At 33.1% G+C, this 20,453-nt stretch overlaps 4 protein-coding genes across 4 annotated transcripts in view; 3 read left to right on the forward strand and 1 right to left on the reverse strand.

Moving 5' to 3' along the window:
- The window catches only part of MONOS_16388 (uncharacterized protein), a gene marked incomplete at both ends in the record, with an annotated part of 1,064 nt that extends 356 nt beyond the window's left edge, over window positions 1–708 (forward strand). Inside the window, 4 exons of the mRNA XM_067869294.1 lie at window positions 35–218; window positions 271–398; window positions 459–566; window positions 658–708. Coding sequence (XP_067729956.1) covers window positions 35–218; window positions 271–398; window positions 459–566; window positions 658–708 — 471 coding nt within the window. The remainder of the gene's footprint in view (window positions 1–34; window positions 219–270; window positions 399–458; window positions 567–657) is intronic.
- A 5,839-nt stretch (window positions 709–6,547) lies between these two features.
- Window positions 6,548–14,703, forward strand: MONOS_15751 (uncharacterized protein; the record flags this gene model as incomplete). Its single annotated transcript, XM_067868645.1, has 4 exons — window positions 6,548–7,724; window positions 7,878–13,618; window positions 13,946–14,448; window positions 14,501–14,703. 3 exons carry the CDS (start codon window positions 6,548–6,550, stop codon window positions 14,195–14,197), a joined length of 7,170 nt encoding a protein of 2,389 aa, XP_067729957.1. The 3' UTR covers window positions 14,198–14,448; window positions 14,501–14,703.
- Window positions 14,704–16,951: 2,248 nt separating this feature from the next.
- Window positions 16,952–19,198, forward strand: MONOS_14453 (conventional actin). The gene has a single exon (XM_067867255.1). It carries the CDS (start codon window positions 17,324–17,326, stop codon window positions 18,452–18,454), a length of 1,131 nt encoding a protein of 376 aa, XP_067729958.1. The 5' UTR covers window positions 16,952–17,323; the 3' UTR covers window positions 18,455–19,198.
- Window positions 19,199–20,162: 964 nt separating this feature from the next.
- On the reverse strand, window positions 20,163–20,404 carry MONOS_14452 (uncharacterized protein; the record flags this gene model as incomplete). Its single annotated transcript, XM_067867254.1, has 2 exons — window positions 20,163–20,277; window positions 20,346–20,404. The coding sequence occupies 2 exons, from the start codon at window positions 20,402–20,404 to the stop codon at window positions 20,163–20,165; spliced, it is 174 nt and encodes a 57-aa protein (XP_067729959.1).
- Window positions 20,405–20,453: the final 49 nt, after the last annotated feature.

Here is a 20,453-nt window from a genome sequence, read left to right on the forward strand (position 1 = left end):
TGTGTATTTATTATTTTTATCATATTCTTTAAAGCAAATAAAAATTCAAAAAACGGAGCAAGAAAATTTTCGGGATCGATCCGCACAAAGAGAACAAGTAATTGAAGCAGAACTGCTTAAAGTTAAGGTTGATTGTGATGAAAAAGATGTTATGATTGAAGCTCTTCAAAAAGAAACCATATCACTTCACTCTCTTGTATCATCAGAAAAAGGAGAAAGTTTGTCCTTAAAAATTAATAAACGCTAAGATGAGATATTTTGTTGATGTAGTGATGATTATGATGCAACATACTGGAATGAAGTTCGAAGATCAGCTTGGCAAAGCACAAAGAATAATTGAATCAACAAGTGAAGAAAGGGACAAAGCATTGATTGATCTTTCTAGAACCACAAAGGATGTATGATTTATGAACGTTGTTGTGCTTCAACAATTTTGCTTAATTGCTTTGTATTTTAAGTTTGAAGAAAAGCTTTTGCAAATGTCATTGTCGTCTCAATCATCATCCTTCAATCCTCAATCAAATAGACTTATTGAAATATATAAAGCAAAAATGATTCAGCAAAAAGTGTGTGTTTTTATTTAAAAAAAATTGATTTTTTCTTTTCTTTTTTTCTTTCTTTCTTTTTTTTTTTTTTTTTTTTTTTTTTTCATTTTAGTCTGCTTATGAATCAACCATTGCTTCTCTACGAGCTCAATTAAATAAATGAACATCAAAAAGAATATTTTCATTTAGGTTATTTGAAGTGTTGTGATATTAGCCTTCTAGACAGACGTAACTGCGTGGAGGCAAAAAATATGAAGATTTTTTTTTTTTTTGAAGTGTGCATAAAAATGAAACAAACAAAGTTTTTCCATACAATAAGTTCGTGTATGTCTTTTACAATTTTTTTGTTTGAACATTATTTTTGTTGAAACGTACATGAATGTTTAATTTATAAAAAATAGCAAATAACTTACAAAATTCCAAAAAAATGTTGTTTTTTTCTCCAAAAACTGTTTAAAAATTGAATTATTTTAGTTAATAAGAAAATTTTCATGAAAATTTCTTTTAATGAAAAAGAATAATTTTCTCAAACATTCTTCGTTGCAAAGCAACAAATAAAGAACTTATAATTGTGAAATTTTTGAAAAGAAAAAGTTTTGTTTCGAAATTAAAAAAGCTTTCAAAAAATTTAAACTAACTCATTTAGTGCAGAAAATACCGGACAATATCGATTTCTCAATAACCGCAAGAGGAATAATTCTGGCGTTTTTCATCAAAATATATCTCATCAATGCAAACTCATTTGATATGCAAAACTTTCAAAATAGCTTCATTTGTACTCATAAAAAATAATTTTGAAAATTTCGGAGAAAAAGGATTATAAATTTCTTCAAGATTTTTATAATAATTTTCTCTGAGCACAAATGAAGCTATTTTGAAAGTCTTGTATTTCACGTGAGTTTGTATTGATGAGATATATTTTGTGAGAAAAATTATCAAAATTTTTCTTCTTGCAGTTATCGAGAAATCGATATTGTCAGGCATTTTTTGCACGAACTGTATATGTTAATTATGTCCATTTAACAAAAATGTTAGAATAATGAATATCGCTAAGACAGTCTTTGACAAAATGAGGCAACAATCTTTTTCTTTCAATAAACAAATTAAAGTTTTTTTTTAGTGAGTTATTAATAGTTCACTTTTTATTTGTTTAAAATTTTTCGATTTAAAAAATGACGCCAAAATTTTTTCTTATCGAAAAAGTTTAAATAATGATGGAAAATATTTTATTCAAAATCGAAAATGTTTAAAACAACATCGAAAAAGTTTAATTCAACATCGAAAATTATTATTAAAAATTGGTAAACTTTCATTCGGTGTCGAAAATTCTTTATCATCAAAAATTTTGAAAAAATTTTCAAAATTTTAACTCATATGGGTAATTATTTTTGAAAAGTCATAAATGTTTAATTTTCAAACAAATCAAAAATTTCATTTTTTCATCAAATTTCTGTTCCCACTCACGAAATTTCACTAAAATGGAATTAATGACATAATCAAGTTTTTGATTTCATGACTGCGAAATTTAGTGAGTGGGAACATAAATTTGATGAAAATATGAAATTTTTATTTTATTTGAAAATAAAACAAGAGGAAGTTTTCAAAAAAATTTAGACATATCTTGATCAAATTTCTGTTCCCGCTCATGCAACTTCACCAAAGCGGAGGATATAATTTGACAATGCTATTTTACACATTCCTGTGAAGTTGCATGAGCGGGAACTGAAATTTGATCAAGATATGAAATTTTTGATTTATTTGAAAATTAAACATTTGCGACATTACAAAAATAATTACTCATTTCAGTTTTTTCTACAGTGGATAATCAGATGAATTTGTCTATTTCGAACAGAAAAATACTTTTTTGAAGTTTTTTGGTGTTTGATAGTGTGCTATTGCGTCAATAGGAAAATTTATAATTTTTTTTAGACATTTCACATTTGATCTGGAGATAATTAGCAATTTTTGCAATAAATAAAATAGATTGAATAGTTCATTATCCAGTATTTCTCATCAAAAAAGACAGAAATTAATCTTATTGATTTGAAACGAAATGTTTTGAATTTCATTTATTGCATTGGAAGCTGAAAAAATATAACATTTTCAATCTTTAAAATGAGAAAAGAATCGATTGATATCAGTCTTTTCATAGAAAGCAGTAGTTAAAAAACGAAAGAAAAACATTTCCAAATAAAAAACATTTGCAATTATCAACATTTGTGTGAAGAAAACTCACTTGATTTAGATTTGAATTGATATTCTAAATAAATGAACTTCTTTTTTGATTTGGAGTTAAAGTTTTTCGATCTTGAATTATTTTTTCTGTATATTCGAAAAAAAATGATGATAAGCTATCAAAAAAATTTTATTTTTTATTCAAGAAAATATTTTTTCACCATTAATTAAAAGTGAAAATACCTCAAATTTTTTCTGTTTTAATAACGATAAAATACTCGCTAATGGTATCACATGTTTTTTATTTTGAGTGTTTTTAGTTTTGTTATTGTTTCAGAACCTGAACTTTTTTTAATGGTTTTTTCAATTTTTTGAAATAAAACGATTTGCTATTCAATGACTTTTTCTATTAAAAGATTTTTTGACAAAAAAAGAAGGAACAATGAACTTTGCAATTTTCATTTCTTTCTTTTTTTTTATTGAAAATAATTGGAATAATGACGAAAATGGGTGTCACAAATATTTTGAAAAAGAAAATTATGATTTTAAAAAAGGATGTTAATAAGATAAATCATCACAATCATTGTTAAAAAAAAAGATTTTTTGTCTTTTTGAATACCATTATTTATTATTTTATTTCATTAATCAGCTTTTCAAACAGCAAAAAGTCATGTTTTCTCAAATGCACTCTTTTTTTATCTAAATTTCGTGAAACAAAAAAAGAAAAGATAGAAAGAAATATTTTGAAAGAGAAAAAATAAAATTCAGTCTATTGACAATAACAACACAACAGTCACAAATCAAAAAAAACTCGGACTTTTTTTGTTTACCAATATTCTTATAAATAAAATATAAACAAACAGATTATTTCCCTAAAAAATCAAACAAAAATTATTTTTTTGATATTTTTGAAATGATGTTTGAAGGTGTTAATTGATTTTTTTTTCACAAAAACGTTCATAGGAGTCAGAGAATAACAATTACGATTAATTTTTTGGTTTCAATAAAACACTGATCCTGCAGTTTATTTTATCAACTTTCATCTTTTGTTTTCAACTTCATAAGTTTCATTATCTCTTTATATCAAACTTTATTATTTTTGTAATTTAAAAATGGAAATTAAAAATGGGAGAAATAATTATAAAAAGGCAAATAATTCTTTTATTCAAACTTTTTCTGCGTTTCTTCACTTTAAAATTATATTTTTTGTATTTATTTTTCATGCGGTGAGTTGACATCCGAATAAATGACAAAATTCTATTATTTAACAATTAATTAAGATTTTTTCCACCAAAATTTCAATAAATATTAGTCAATTTATATCGAAATAAAAATGAAAGATTTATTCAATGTTTCTCGAATGAATATCCTTAATTTGAAGTTATCATCACTTGAATGAAAAAGTTGTTTTATTGTTTTTTCTTAAATAACAATGAGATAATCTCTTTTCCATAATCCAACTTTGAACTGAAATGAAATTTGTTGGTGAAAACTATGTATTTTTGTTCTAATAAAAAAATGGGGGAAAATTCGGACTTTCAAGCTTTCTTTCTTTCTTTTTTTGAACAAATCATAAAAAAATTTTCTTTTTTTTTTCAAAACTGTATTCAACTTTTTCAGTTTTCAAAAAATCTGGGTTATTCTTTTTGATTTCAAAATTAATCGATAAATATTTTCTTCAGAAAAATATCATTTGAATATTAACAAATGAGCACAAAAAAGTGAAATGGAATGAAAAAAAATTTCTCCATCTTTTTTTCAGCATAAACATCGTTGTCAAAGATATAGTTGTGATGAATTTTTCATTTAAATACTAAATCTCTTTCCAATGACAAACAACATTTGGAGCAAAATTTTTGCTTCTGTGAAAAAAACAGAGATTTGTTCCTAACTTTTTCTACAATCATTTCATTATAAATCAACCTTAACTATGCAAATAATTACAGAAAAACTGAAAAATTGAGAAAAATATTTGTTTGAGAAGAATGGAACAAAATTCATAAAACAAAATATTTCGTCCCATTTGAAAAATGAACATCTTGAAAATAGTTATGGTTTCAAAAACAATCATCCATATTTTATGAGAACTTTTTAAAAAACTTCTGATTCTAAAACTGAAGCTATATCAAAATTATGTTCATTTAAACATTCCATTCATCAAAAAATAAAATTTCTCTCTCTATTGAATAGATAAACAAATTCCATTTATTTTAACAAAATAAAAATTGATAAAACCAAATAGGTTGCTTTTATGAAAAATTTTCGTATTTCAATTAGCCCATTATTAAATATATTTTCTTGCATTTTTTATTTTCTGTTTTTTCCATTCCAATGGCAAAGTTGAGTCTGCGCAGATGCGAATATGTACACAAACAATATTTTATTCATGCTATTCTTCGAATGCAAAAGGGTTTTATTTGGTCTCTGCCAGATATCCTTTGTCAGCAGGAAATGGATGATTTTGAAGGCACGAAAGACAAAAAAGTCTTTATTCTATTTGAATTAAATATTCCTTTTTGTTTTTTACCAATACTCAATTTTCATCTGAAATACTTTCAGTTCTGTTTTTGGAGTTTTTTTTGAACGAAAAACGTTTGTTGAGATAGACCCAAAGCGCTTTGAAGATGAAATGGATTAATTTTCTGACTCAAGTATCTTTTCAACGATGATTTGCAATAATAGACAAAGTTCGCTTGAAAAAGGAGAGATGATGACAAATGATGCCTTTGACTCAAAAACCTAATGAAAAACAAATAACTCATTGGTAACAATGGCTACACCATCAAAATTGAAGGTTTTGCATTTATTTTCTTTATTTTTTCAAATATTTATTAATCTTTTGTTTTTGATAAAAAGTTTTGAAATTATTGTCAAAAGAATCAAGAGAAAAAAAGATTTCAGGAAAAGTGACGAAGAATTTGAGTCAATGTTGTAAATCGCTTCTTTTTTCTTTCTAAAAGATTCATTGATGAACGATGACTATTTTGCGAAAAAAGAAACGAAAGCTCGAAATGAGATGTTTTCCAGTTTGTTTCAAAACAATCTTAAACAAAGAATCATGAAGGAGGATTGGAGAAGAAAAGTCATAAAAATGAAAGATTTGCGCTGCACTGGAAGGAAGACCATTGATGATTGGGAAGTATTTTTTTTTTTTTTTTTGGAAAAGTTGAATGCTTTGAAGATGAAGCATGAGCGACAAAAGAAAATGGAAAAAGTGAAGATAATTGAAATAAATTTGACAAAACAACTCAGAAGAAATAATGAAGATTCTGAAATAGCGAATGAAAAAATGATAGAAAAGGAAGAGAGAAAAGAGGAAAAAATGACTTTTAAAGGAATTTGAAATGAAGTTTTCGAAACCAGGAAGATTTGAAATGATGGAAAAATTGATAAAAATCAAATGAATTTTTCAAACGAATAAAGACCTCTCTTTGAACATTCAAAGTTTGTGAAAATGTTGTTCATTTTTTATTCCAATTTCTATTTCTAAATATTTCCAACGAAAATATCACTCTTAATAGACATTTTTCTTTCATAAATAGGGAATTCCTCCACGAAGAATTTTTCGTTGGAAATGATCTTTGGAGGAAAACATACTTCATTCAGATCGAATTTAATAAAATATATGTGATTCAAGAGCGATGAAAAAGAAAAAACCAATCATTTTCAGCTGAATGATATAAATATTTCTTGACAGAATAATTGAAATGACGATCGGTTTTTCAAATAGAAGAAAGGCTAAAAGAATCAATATTTATGAAATTCGAAATCATTATTGAATTTTATAAAAATATGGTTAATTCTGACCCATAATAATTATCATGACAATGATTCTTTTTGTTTTGGCTGAATGCTTGTGTTTTACATTTTGTGGCACAGAAAGAAATGATGCACAAAGGAATGGACATCTCATTAATCACATTCCTGCTCAGTCTGAAAGTCATATTTTGGCAAGTGGAAGTGTTGTTCGAATGTTCTGCGAAATTCACAATTCTTCAGTCGAATTGAAGGAAATAATGCTGGAAAAAGCTGAAGATGATGTGGAATTTGATATTGGAGCAAAGTCATTCCTGCGCCTTGATGACTGCTTGTTGATGAGAAAAAGAGGTTTGAATGGGCAATTTGTCTTCAACGAGGGAACATGCGAAATGATAAATACATCAATGAATATCAAAAATGATAATAATTGTGGGGTTATGACAAGTCTTGTGAAGATGGAAGGAGGAGATGCATCATTGCTTGTGAGAAACAGTGAGTGGAAGAACATTGTGTTTTGTGGGAGTGGAAGTGTTTTGAGAAATGGAGAAGGGTCATTTGAAGAAATCAAAAAATGTGCTTTTACAAATATCACAATGAAATTCATGGAAACAGATGAAATGCCAAATGAGAAAGTGCCAATGATGAAAATGAGTTCAATGGAAGATTGTCAAGTTAAAAGATCGATGAATGTGCTGGAGGGAGGGATTGTGAGTGGAACAGAAGGATCTATTGCATTTTCTTGCAACAATTGCACATTCTTCAACAATCAAAGAGTGGATTGGAGAGTGGGAAATACAGAAAGAAATTCAACGACTCAAACACAGACATATAAAAATGCCGAATGGAATGAATGCTCAGCTCCATGTGGAGGGGCACTGTATGTGCATGACAATTCGAGTGCAACGCTGACTGTTGAAAATTCATCTTTTGTGAAATGCAACGCAACATCCGAAAGAGGTGGAGGTATTTTCGCTATTAACATTGCTGAATGCACAGTGAGGCATTCCACATTTATTGAGTGTTATTGCGTCTCGTCAAAAGATTCTGGAGGAGCTGGAGCAGAATTTGAAGGAATTACAGTTCAGGCATATGTTGAAAATTGCTTTTTCAAAGATGGATGGTCTGGAAATGATGCAGGTGGGCTTGGAATTTGGAAATCGAAAGCAAACAAAACAAAAGATTGCGTTTTGGATTGTTTCTTTGAAAATTGCAGTGGGAATGGTGCTTTAGGTCCAGATGGTGGAGGTTTTATTAATTGGGCGGCAATCGACAGAATTGTCACAAGAAATTGTTTATTTATTAATTGTCATTGTGATGAGTGTGGAGGAGCTGTGAGTATTCATATGAACGGCTTTTGTGGAAATCTGTTTTGGTTTTGCTTTTTTCACAATAATACAGCACTCTATGGAAATGATATTTATGTTTCAGATAACTCCACAGATTCTCAACTTGTTTGGTGCTATTCAACAAGAACAGAAGGAGTCCGATATCATGCAGGAGGAGATAAAAGTGAGTGGCTTTCAAACAATGGAGGAAAATGCAGATTTGTATCTTCAGTTCAAAATCAAACAAATGCAAAGGACACATTTAGCTGTGGATTGAATGAAAGTTGTGCATGCCTCACAATCAGCCATTGCCTTTCCCAAATGATTGTGGGGTTCGTGGAGGAAATGAAGGTGCTGAGTGGAACAATTATGGAAGGAAAAGGAATTGATATTGGAGAGAAAACAATCTCTGTGAATGGAGTTTCGCCATCTGGCTCAGCCATTGAAACACGATTTGAATCAAATGGATTGAGTCTGTTTTGTGTTGGAACAGGAGAGTTGAGTGTGAGCGACTTGTCTGTGGTTCACAACTCATCAGTTGAAAATAATCGAAGAAGCAGATTGTTTGAGGTTAAAGGGTCTGGAGGGATCAATTTGGAGAGAATGAATATATCGATGGATTCTGCTCATTCAGAAGAGAGGAGCATTCAGAACTCACTTGTGAAGATGGGATGGGGAAGTTTGATGATGAAAGATGTGAGATGGGGACAAACATTCAGCACCACAAGTGCGATATCTCTGCCTCAAGGATTTTCTGTAACATTGTCTCTGGATAACTGCACATTCAACAACATTGTGAGAACAACAACAGGATCATCGCTGATGAATGTGGGTGAAAGGTCACATTCAATAACTTTTAAGGGATGCACAATTGATGGCTGTGGGAGTGAAGCCTCTGAGTTTGGAGGGGGTATGATGATTGAAATGGGGAATGTTGGTTCATTGACGATGAATGGAGGTGTTGTGAAGAACTGTTATGCCTCAACCACTCAAGGGAGAGGAGGAGGGATTGGGCTGAAAGTGAGCAATATAAATGCAGAGTTTCAGATTTCATCAGGATTTGAAGGGAACAGAGCCAAATGGGGAAGTGACATTTTTGTTGACTCGATCAACTTGGAGTCAACAGCAAAAAGTGGGAAAATCACTTCATTGACAGCTTCGTTTGATACGAAGAGCAAGATACAAGGATATGAAAATGGGGATGAGTCGTTCCCAATTCCGATGTGCGTTTATTTGATTCCTATGCCAGATGAGATCTTTGTGAGCAATGTTGATGCATATGATCATTCACATTGTGGGTTTGTTGAGTTTCCCTGTCTTTCACTGAGTCATTCATTGACAAGGCAAGAAGAGGAAAAGAAGATTATTGTTGAAGGGATGATATTGATGAGCGATGAATTGGCCTTTGTTAGACAGAAACATGAAATCAAAGGAGATGATGAACTGAGTGGCTGGACAGTCTCTGATGCAAGCTCGCCATTAAACTCAGCGATGATTGCAACAAATGTTGAAACAGAATTGTCAAAGTTGATATTCTCTCTTCCTTCTTCGTTTTCTCTTCACTCCACTTTCATATCATCTTCTTCACAACTGACTATGTCTCGTTGCTCCATTTCCCTTCAAAATCCTTTTTCAGAATTAGCATGTCGATTCTTGTCAGTTGAGTCTGGGACCTTGACTATTGACTCGTTTTCGGCTTCATCAATCACTTTGAATGGAAATCCATTGATCTCTTTGTCTGGAAGTGGAATAAATACCGAGTTGATGAATACTAAGTGGTTGAACATGACGTACTGCAATTTCACAGAAATCAAAAGGACAGCAGGAAGCGGAGGCTGTGTGAGCATCGATAACAGCAATGATGAAAATGAAAATACAAACACACAAATAAATATTGAAGAATGTGATTTTGATGAATGCTCTGTGCTGGCTGATGGAGGCAGAGGAGGTGCAATCAATGCGCAGTTGAAAGGGAATATTCAAATGAATATTGTTTCATGCACATTCACTGGATGCACTGCACCAGCTGAAGAAGAAGGGAAAACTGGGTTTGGAGGAGGAACGGCACTGAAGTTGATTGATGATTATTCTTCGTTTGTGATTTCATCTCCTGTTTTTGATACAAACAAACCAAATGTTGCGAAATATGGAAATGACCTGTTTGTTGAGTCATCCAACTTGACAAAGAGCATCACAAACACCTCTCTTCCATTTGTGTCTGGTCATCTGTCAGATATTTCGTTGGATTCGATGAGAGGGTTTGATGGGAATGATACAGCGAATGCTATTCCACTGGTGTATTTCTGGTTCACACTTGGATCAGAGATATTTGTTGGGGGCGAAGGAAGAGACATGGGTGCGTGTGGATTCTCAGATTATCCATGCCTGTCAATCGATTATTCATTGGATCGATTGCCTGAGGGAAATGAAAGGATTATCAGCATCATTGGAAAAGGGTGTCTTCAGAGGAGTGTTGATGTGAGTGGAATTTCAGTGAAATCGGATGATGAAGAAATGTGTTCTTTAGAGTGTCTCTCATCGCTTGAAGGAGCAGAAGGAGCAGCAATGAAGATTTCTGGAATTTCCAATTTCGAACTGATGAAGTTTGTGATGCCATCATCCTTCAGAAATGGAGTCAGTTATTTGATGTGTGTTGGATCAAGTGAAGGACTGTTGACTCTGAAAGACTGCTCGTTCACAAAAAATGAAGAAAGTGGAGAAGAAATAATCAGCCATGGGTTGATCAAGGCAGATGAAGGCTCAGTTGTATTGGAATTTGTGTCAATGCAATCACTTTGTTTTTCAAAGGATGTTATTTCTGTGTTATCTTCAACGATTCTGAACATTAAGAACTTGACAATGAAGACTGTTGAGCTGGAAGGTTCAAGCGGATTGAGGATATCAAAGAGTTCAGGGATAGTCAAAAATGAAGAAGAACAAGATGTTGTTATTGAATGGAGCATTTTCGAAGAAGTCACACAGAACACAACAGATGATATTCCGATCATTCGAAATGACAATGATGATGAGCCATTGAAAATTGTGATTCGAAACACAACGATGAAGGGATGCGGTGGAAAGAGGTGTGGAAAAGGAGGAGGGATGTTTTGTGTGTTGAATGAGGGAGGAAGCTTCGACTGCTCGTTTTGCACGATTTCTGAGTGCTTCTGTTCCACAACTGGAAGAGGCGGGTGGCTGTTTCTGGAATGCACCTCGGTGGCTGAGCAGCCTCTGAACTTTGTTCTGTCAAACATCACATTCAGAGACAACTCTGCGTTCAGAGGGAGAGATGTGTATGTTCGATGCCACTCAATTGATACTCAAATAGCTGATGAGCAGTTCCTTTTGGATTTCAGAACACCGTTCGTGAAGGATCTTGCAATATGGGGATGCACAACAGACTCGTTTGTGGGGGAAGAGGATCTTCTGCTGAGGGTTGTGAAATACCAGAGCGAGACGATATTTGTTTCTTCAGTAACAGGCAACCACGGAGATAGCAAGCAATGTGGAGAGTTCAATTCGCCATGCCATTCATTGGATATTGGAGTTCAGCACATCATTCCTTCATCATATTCGCAGCTGTTGATCTCGGAGGAGACGATCATCAATGGGGAGTGTGATGTGCATGATGTGATCATCCGCTCACTAGAGTCTCCCTCAACTGCTTTGGTGCATCTGAACTCAACAATAAATATCAATGAGGGCAGTCTTCTCACAACTTCAGAGAATGTTCGGATTGAGAGATTGAAATTCAACTTTGACCAATCGTTTTCTTATTCAGGCAGTTCTGTCATTCATGAATCAAGTGGCCAACTTTCTCTTTTATTTGTTGACTTCTCTTCTGTTGGAGGGTCAAACAACAACCAACCTTCTGTTGTTCTCAACTCGACCTTGCTGAGCGTTGTAAAGGGGATTCTTCATGTTGACAACTGCTCGGTGTCAATGCTTTCATTCAAGAAGTCAGCTTTTCTGCTAAATGGAGATGAAATCAATATCACAAATTTCAAACTGGAACAAATTGAATCAACAAGAAATGTTGTTGAGATTGGACAATGTGGAAGTGTTGTGCTGAATGGAATTGATGCAGATGGAGTGAAATTGTCTGAGGGTTGCATCATTTCGATTGGCAGTTCAGCTTCAGGAAGTGTTTCAGTTGGAAGCTCCTCATTCAAGAACTGCTCGAGGAATTCAGAAGGAGCTTCTGTTCTTTCCGCTTCTTCAACTTCTGCTCAAATTTCTCTTTCAAATTGTTCCTGCTCAAACTGTTATTCTCTGTCAAGCAAAGGAAGCATGATGGAGATGAACAATACGAAGGATGTTCTCATGAACATGTGTGAATTTGAAGGGCTGATCTTAAAAGAAAGTGAAAGCGAGATAAATGATGCATTTGAAGAAATATGCGAATGGAATGGATCACTTGTTCATTCAACTAACTCTTCATTGGCGATGAAGGATGTAACAATTTTGAATGCTTCTTCAGGTGGGTTATCCATTTCAAGTGGGAATGTGAAGATTGAAGCAGGAAACTTCAGCAACAACAACCCTGCGAATGCAAAATATCCTTCTCTTCGAAGAAATATCATTTGCTCTGATTCTGCTTCTTTGACTGTTTCTGGTTTGAAAGGTGGAGATGGTCAAGAGAAAAATACATCACTTTGGACATTGAATGATGGATGTCTAATTGAAGGGATTGTTTCTGAAAGAGCATCTTCATTCTTCATTCCAGTGTTGGAGAGTGTTAAAACAAGGGAGAAAGGAGAAGAAATGAAGGTTGTGTTCAAAGGGAAACTCCTTCTCCCGTGCAACTTGTCATTCATGGTTGAAAAGCAGATTGGAGAAGAAAAGCAGATTGAAAGATACGAATTTGATGAGAGTGGATATGTGTCGGAGACAGAAGTTGAAGGGAGATTGGCAAGGGAGATGATAAGCGAGGCAGGAGATGAGGCAGAGGTGAGAGTGAGCATTCTGTTTGGAGATGTCAAAAACCCATCATCGACTGATTCTTTTATTCTGAAGAACAGAAGTGAGCTCAAGGCTAATGGAGATGAAAGAATTGTTGAAGGAGGGAAAGAAAGGAAATCTTATTGGCTGTTGATTGTTATTATCATGGCAATAATCCTTTTTATTGTTCTCATCATTGCAGTTGCATTTATTGTTCGGTGGAGGAAAGTGAAGGAAAGAAATGAGGAATTGGAAGAGATTGTGAATGACACAGTGAAAAAGGATCCGAAGCTGATTGAGATGGTGACGATGGAGATGTCACCTGAGGAGCAATGGAGGAGAGCAGAGAGGGAGGCAGAGAAGAAGAATGATGAGAGGATAAAGAAGAGGGTGTATGAGACGAATATGGAACATTCTGAGTCATCAGAGCATTTGCTGAGTGAAAGTGGATCGACTGAATACATCCTTGGAAGAGATTCAGACAAGATTCCTGATTGGGCATTGGAAAAAGTTGATGAAGAAGAGACAAGAAAGAGAACACCATCACCATCAATTTCTTCAACATGCTCAACTGATTCAGATTCCACATTTGTTCGAGGGGAAGATCTGTGTCCAACCACCTCGTCGATGTCGAATCTGGTGGATGCAATGGCCTGTTCATCTCCTCATGAGAAGCTGATTGTGGATCTGAGGGATTCGCTGTTCATGCTGCTTCATGGGTTGAATAAGACAAAGGAGATGGCGATTGGAACATTGAAAGAAAGAGAACAAACAGCTGCCCAGATCCTGTTCTGGGTGGCTAACCTTGCTCTCCATTCGTTTGATGAGATGGAAAACCCTCTTCAATCTCTTTCCAACTTGAGCCCTCACATTGTTCTCTTCTCCGAACACATGGTGATCTGCATTGTGATGCATTCAGACTTATTGTCAGATGATGACTCAGATTCATCCTCCATCTCATCATCAACTGTTGTGACATCTGCCAGTGGTGGCGATGATGATGATGAAGAAGACTCCCTTCCCTCATCAGCCTTTGAGGATGAAGATAGTTTCAAAAAAGAGTGCCTGAGGTGGAAGGCGCCTGAGCTGCAGATGAAAAAGAAGATGGGAGCAACAAAGGAGTCAGTGTCATTCTCGATTGGGATGATGCTGTGGGAGTGTCTGACCCTTCAAATCCCGTTTGGCGAATACGAGGCAGAGGTGGCTGGACAGAAGATTGTGAATGGGGAGAGGCCAAGCATGAAGGAGGCAGAAGAGTCGATGCTGTTGCCCATGGTTCTGTCGTGCCTGTCATCCGAGTCTGAAAAGCGGCTGTCTCTTCAAGGTCTGAAGCGCGAGTTCATCCAGCGATTTCCGGAAGGAGCAGTGATGCTCACGATGTCAGATGCAGTGATATATATCGAAGACTCAGAACAAGATGGAAGCAGCCAGATAAGCACAACAGACAGATGAGCGAAAACAAGGGGAAAAAGAGGAAGAAATCAGCTCAGTCAAAGATTCATCAGATGATAATCATTCAAACAATTCGAAAAACACTCAATTGAGCTGAGAAGGAAAAGAAAAAAGAAAATGAAGATTTTTTAAAATCCTGGATATTTGAAAGATTTTTATAGCTCCCTGTTTTGTGTTTTATTTGTGAAATCAGAAGCATCTTCCGCTGCTGTGCATTCACTTTTGTTTTCATTTGCATTTGCCTGAATTCTGTTTGTCAATTTTTTTCTGTTTGTTATTTATTAGAAATTGTTATATTTGAAGGAATCAGATTTTTTTGTGAAATCAAGCTTTTTGTTCAATAATCAGCAACTTTCATAATTTTTTATCATCTGTTTTTTTTTTTTTTTTTTTTTGTTGTTGTTTCACATCATTCACCAGTTTGTTTTGAATTTCTTTGTGAATCTTATTTTTGAAAAAGTCATTTTTCTTGCTCTGTTTTTTTCATTCTTCAGTTTTGTTATTTTCAGAAATGATGTACTTCACAAACATATATATTCATCATTTTTTATAAATTTGCATTTCAAATATTCGTTTTATTGAATTTTTTAGTTGCCAGAAGCAATATCTTTTATTATCCAACAAGATGAAAAAATACAACTTAGTGATTAATTTTAGCTTTTTTGAGAAAAAAAATCAAATTAAAAAATACTGAGACAAAACGAACAATAATAAAAATATCTGTCTCATGTAATTTTCTATGCGTTTCATTGGTTTGATGAATATTATGAACACAGATGGTTTCATTTTGTTTTTCTAATCATGTTTTTATCCAGAGAATAACCCAATAAATATTTGCTAATTTTCATGTAGGGTGATTTATTAACCCGAATATTTTTTTTAACCCGAACATTTTTTTTATTAATAAGTTTAATCAACCCACTTTTCATATTTTATTAATTGTTTTGAGTATATAAGGAAAAGTCAGAAGTCAGAAATTAAGATCAAATTACTATACCTAATCTCTGATGGGGGGGGAGATGGGGGGGTTAGCTCCTCCATCTCTGATTGGTGCCTCCCCTGAGGAGATTAGGTAATAGCAACGGGGCTGACTAAGTTAGAATTTGATTGAAAAATTTTTTTTGATTTTTTTTTCATTTCAAAAAAAATTTTTTTTAAAATAAAAAAAATGATCATAACCAAAAAATATTTTTAAATGAGTGTTGTGGAAAACAAAAGACAACAAGGATTAAAGAAAATTAGAAGTTTAATGAGATCCTTCCAATATCGACATATTGAAAGTAGATTAGAACGTGTTGCAACGATTATTTCTAATGGAGAAGCTCGGGTTGCTGATGCTGCGAACATGAAGGAATTTACTCGCTCGGCAATTGATAGGGCAGTTACTGCTGTGGAAAAAGGAAGGAAGGCAGGGAAAAATGGAAGACCAGAATTATTCAATCAGGAAGAAAAGGAAACTATATTTGGAGTGCTAAAAATCGAATGTGAAAGTGGGACAAGTTACAATGCTACGCAAATGAGGAAATTAGTTTGTTACAATTTTTAATTTATTGTATTTATCTATTTTTTATATATTCAGATGAACACTGTTATCAATGATAGGAAAAAAGACGACTTCGACGAAGAAGATGAAGAAGTGAACATTTCGAAAGCATATCCTTATCAGTACACAAAAAGGAACCCCGATCTCAAAGCTTCTCATCCTCGAAATGTCGACATCCAAAGGCTCTCCGCATCAAACCAACAAACTCTTCTTCCATTTTTCACTCTTCTACAAAACCTTCATGATCAACATCATTATTCTAACTCTCTCATCTTTAATATTGATGAATCTTCTCTCCGACTCTCTGATTCTTTCTCTTCTCTTGTTTTCCATCCTTCCGACATGCCTGCCGGTTTCTCCAAAACACCAATGAACATGCCGAATGCAACTCTCGTCGTTGCAGCTGCAGCTGATGGCTACTCCCTAAAAAGCGTCGTTCTGTGGCCTTGTCGGAAACTGCCAGATGAACTGCGCCTTGTTCTGAGTTCGCAGTTAGATGTTTGGGGTGAAAATGAAGGCTGGATGACTGAAGCGCTATTCCTCAAATATGCTGAAGAAGTGTTGCTTCCAGGGATCACACAAAGAAGAGAAACTTTGAAGAAGAAAGATGAACGTTGCCTTCTCCTTCTTGATTCTCATTCTTCGAGAGCGCAGCCTGACTTGTGGAAGAAGTTCGCCGATTCTTCAATAGATGTGGTCACCTTCGTACCCCACACCACTCACATCGCACAGCCGTTGGATCGTGGGGTGTTTGCTGTTTTTAAAAAGACAATAAATGCTAATTATGAAGCGCCTTCTTCTTCTTCTGTTGTTTTGCGACGAGAAGCGCTCGCTGATGTGCTTCCACAAGCTTTACAAACTTCTTTGTTGCCTTCTACAATCAAATCATCATTTGCGAAGAGCGGAGTACTGTCACATCAGTGGCACGAAGTGTTAGCGAAGCTGCCAAAAGAACCTTCTGTCACTCTGAAGAAAAGAACAAAAAGGTTTGATTATTTTGGAAAATTAATTACCGATGAAGAATTTTTAATAGAATGGAAAAAAGAAAAGGATGAAAGAAAAGAGTCAAAAAATGAAGAAAAAGATAATGAAGAAATTGAAAAGGCTTTGTTTGAAGATGAAAAACCGAAAAAAAGAAAATTCGACCCATTGAAAATTTTAAATGATGATTTTTCTGATGATGAAAAAAAAGAAAGAAATACTCGAAAAATTGTCAAACGAGAGCTTGTTGATTATATTTATTATTAATATTTTTTAAAAAACGAAATCAATACACAATACACAAAAATATATTTGTTTATTTTTTATTCGGGTTTTCAAAAAAATATTCGGGTTAATAAATCACCCTATTTTTTTTTTTTTCATGAAACAAACTTATAAGTCTTTTCTTTATTCACCCATTCGCAATTGAATAACAATAAGTTACATCAATCCAAATAGAGAGGTTTCGCTATAAATTTTAAAAAAACCAAACTTTTGAACTGGAAAAAGTTATGGTATTTTTCTTTTAAAAGGATATTTCCAAAATAGGAAGGGAACAACATTCATAACATCATATTTAAAAAGATTGTAGAAGAATTAAAATGTCTGATGAATCATCTGTTCAATCACTTGTTATTGACAATGGATCTGGGATGTGCAAAGCCGGATTTGCAGGATACGATGCTCCGAGAGTTGTATTTCCAAGTATAGTTGGACACCCCAAAACAAAAAACATTTTTTTAGGTTCTGGTGATAAGGAGTGTTACATTGGAGATGAGGCACAATTGAGGAGAGGAATTCTTGAATTGCATTATCCCATTGAACACGGAATTGTTAACAACTGGGAAGAAATGGAAAAGATCTGGCATCACACATTTTATAACGAGCTTCGAGTTTGTCCAGAGGATCATCCAGCATTACTGACCGAAGCTCCGTTGAACCCAAAGGCAAATAGAGAGAAGATGACAACAATTATGTTTGAAACGTTTAACGTTCCTGCAATGTATGTTCAGATACAAGCGGTGCTATCACTGTACTCAATTGGACGAACAACTGGAGTAGTTGTGGATTCTGGAGATGGTGTGACACATACAGTGCCTATATATGAAGGATACAACTTACCGAAAGCCGTAAGGAGAATGGATCTTGCTGGAAGAGATCTTACAGACATGATGATGAGGATATTGTTGGAGAGAGGATACTCATTTAGAACATCAGCAGAGCGTGAAATTGTGCGAGATATCAAAGAAAAATTGTGTTATGTTGCCTTTGATTTTAATGCTGAGATGGAAAAGGCAGCTTCATCAACAGCAATTGACAAAAATTATGAGATGCCAGATGGTCAGATACTTACGATTGGAAAAGAAAGATTTAGATGCCCAGAGACTCTGTTTCAACCCAATATGATTGGTCTTGAGGAAACTGGAATACATGAAAAGACTTACAATTCTATCATGATGTGCGATGTTGATATCAGACGTGATTTGTATGGAGAAGTTGTGATGTCTGGTGGAACAACCATGTTTAGCGGTATTGCTGAGAGACTGCACAAGGAACTCACAGCTCTTGCACCGTCCTCAATGAAAGTTCAAATCTCAGCTCAACCTGAGCGCAAATATTGCGTGTGGATCGGAGGTTCTATTCTTGCATCTCTTAACACATTCCAGCAAATGTGGATATCAAAGGAAGAATATGATGAATGTGGTCCTTCTATTGTGCATAGGAAATGCTAATAAAAAGATTTTATGACAAATACAGAACTTAAACTGAGAAAGCAATTTGTTATTGATAAATTCGAATAGTTAAAATGCACTTTTAAACACTTTTGATGCATATTGTTTTTTGAAAATGGCTGAAATAAAATTATTTTATGCATTTTTATGTTTTTGTCAGTTTGCCTTACATTTTATTTGTATTTTGGCTTTAAGAACGTATCTTTAAATTTGTTTAATGGTAGTTCACACTTTTATCTTTTGTTTGAGATTATATATTTTTTTTCAACAATGTAGACATTCTTAATTTTTTATTGGATTTTCTTTTTGGTTTCATTACGGTTTTTTGTTTCATTTATTGTTTGTGTGTAACCTTGAACTCTGGAACAATCATAAACCCTTGAAAAAAGTAATGATTGTTCTTGCAATAATTAGATGACAATAGAACATAGCTTGAAAGAAACGAATTTTCTTTGCATTTTATTTTGGATGGTCTTTAAAAAAAGAGATATGGAGTGAATCAATGATCATAATGATGTATGATTTTAAATAATGAGCTGCAAAATTATCAAATCCATTCCTTACAAGTTGAATATTTCATTTTTAAACTCTAAAAAAAATGATAATTAAATAAAAGCAAAGGATATTTATTTTATTAAAAAAAGATAAGAATCTATTGATATAAGTTTGAAGTATTAAATGATAATAAACTCAAAAATCATAGACAAAAAATCGCAATTACATAGATAAAAGAAAGAAAAAAAATTACACAAATAATCATCTTCAAGAATATTTTCCATCATTTTTCATCAACTTAAATTCATAAATAATTGTCAAAAAAATATATGCTCATCTTTTCCTATTTTATTGAATAAAAATTCCCCAAAAAAATATAAAAGAAATTTACTAAATTTGAATTTAGTACAATTCACAAAATATCCAGAACATCACCATGCAATTTTAGGAGAAAAGTTTTTTCATTTTTTCATAAAAGTACATTTCCTAACATTAAATAAATTGGCAAATGAAATTAAATAAAAAAAATCAACCAGCATAAAAGTGTAATGAAAAAAATATTATCAGTTGTTAAATAAAAAACATTCAAAACAATTCATTCAATAACAAAAGCATTTGAAAAATTCAGGAGAAACAATTAAACATCACTCACCAAATATGGTGTCTTCCCTAAATGCAAGGGACAAAAAGTTTCTCATCATTTTTAATAAATACTCATATACATATCAAAAACAATAACCCAGTCTTAATTACAAGACATACTTTTGAAAGTTATTTTGTAACAAAAGATCTGAATCTATTGTTGATTATTCAAGAAAAATTTCACCTTCATCCAACTTTAAATCAGGAAGATGCTTAAAAAAATTATCATTTTTATATTTTAAAAATAAATATATGCAGGTTTAACCATGAAAAACAATTTGATCTATCACATAATTAGATAAAAAATATGTTTAAGCCTTTTTGCACATAATTTCATTAAAAGAAGCGCTTAAAGATTAAGCAAAAATAGATGATGTATCTTTGTTTTTGAAAAAACTATGAAATGGGTGTTATTTAATTAGCGATTTTTTTCAAAGAGGAAAGAATTACAAGCTAAGTTCAAACATTTTCTCCTCGAAACAATGACTAGACGGTGGAAATAACAAAATATTTTGTTATCGAAAAAGGATTTTGAAGAATTTGATGCAAGAAGCTCGAAAGACAAAACTGTCTAACACCAATTCTGTGCAACACCGAACAGGATCAGAAAAGCATGGATGATCCCTGGAAGGTAGGCAAGAAGCGTTAATATAATGTTTATTATGAAATGGATGGTAAAGTTGAACCTGAAATAATAATAACAAAAAACAAAAATTTCAACTGAAATGAAAAAGAGATCAATAAAATGTCGAACTCAACTTTCATTTGAGGAACTGTTTCGCATAGGTGTTCAATGACAAATATAAAGAACATTCGACGATCTTCAAATGTCAATAAAAAAATCAAACCGAAATGAAAACAT

This window comes from Monocercomonoides exilis (assembly GCF_001643675.1).
Source record: "Monocercomonoides exilis strain PA203 chromosome Unknown scaffold15-1837935, whole genome shotgun sequence".
NCBI classification, from domain to species: domain Eukaryota; phylum Preaxostyla; order Oxymonadida; family Polymastigidae; genus Monocercomonoides; species Monocercomonoides exilis.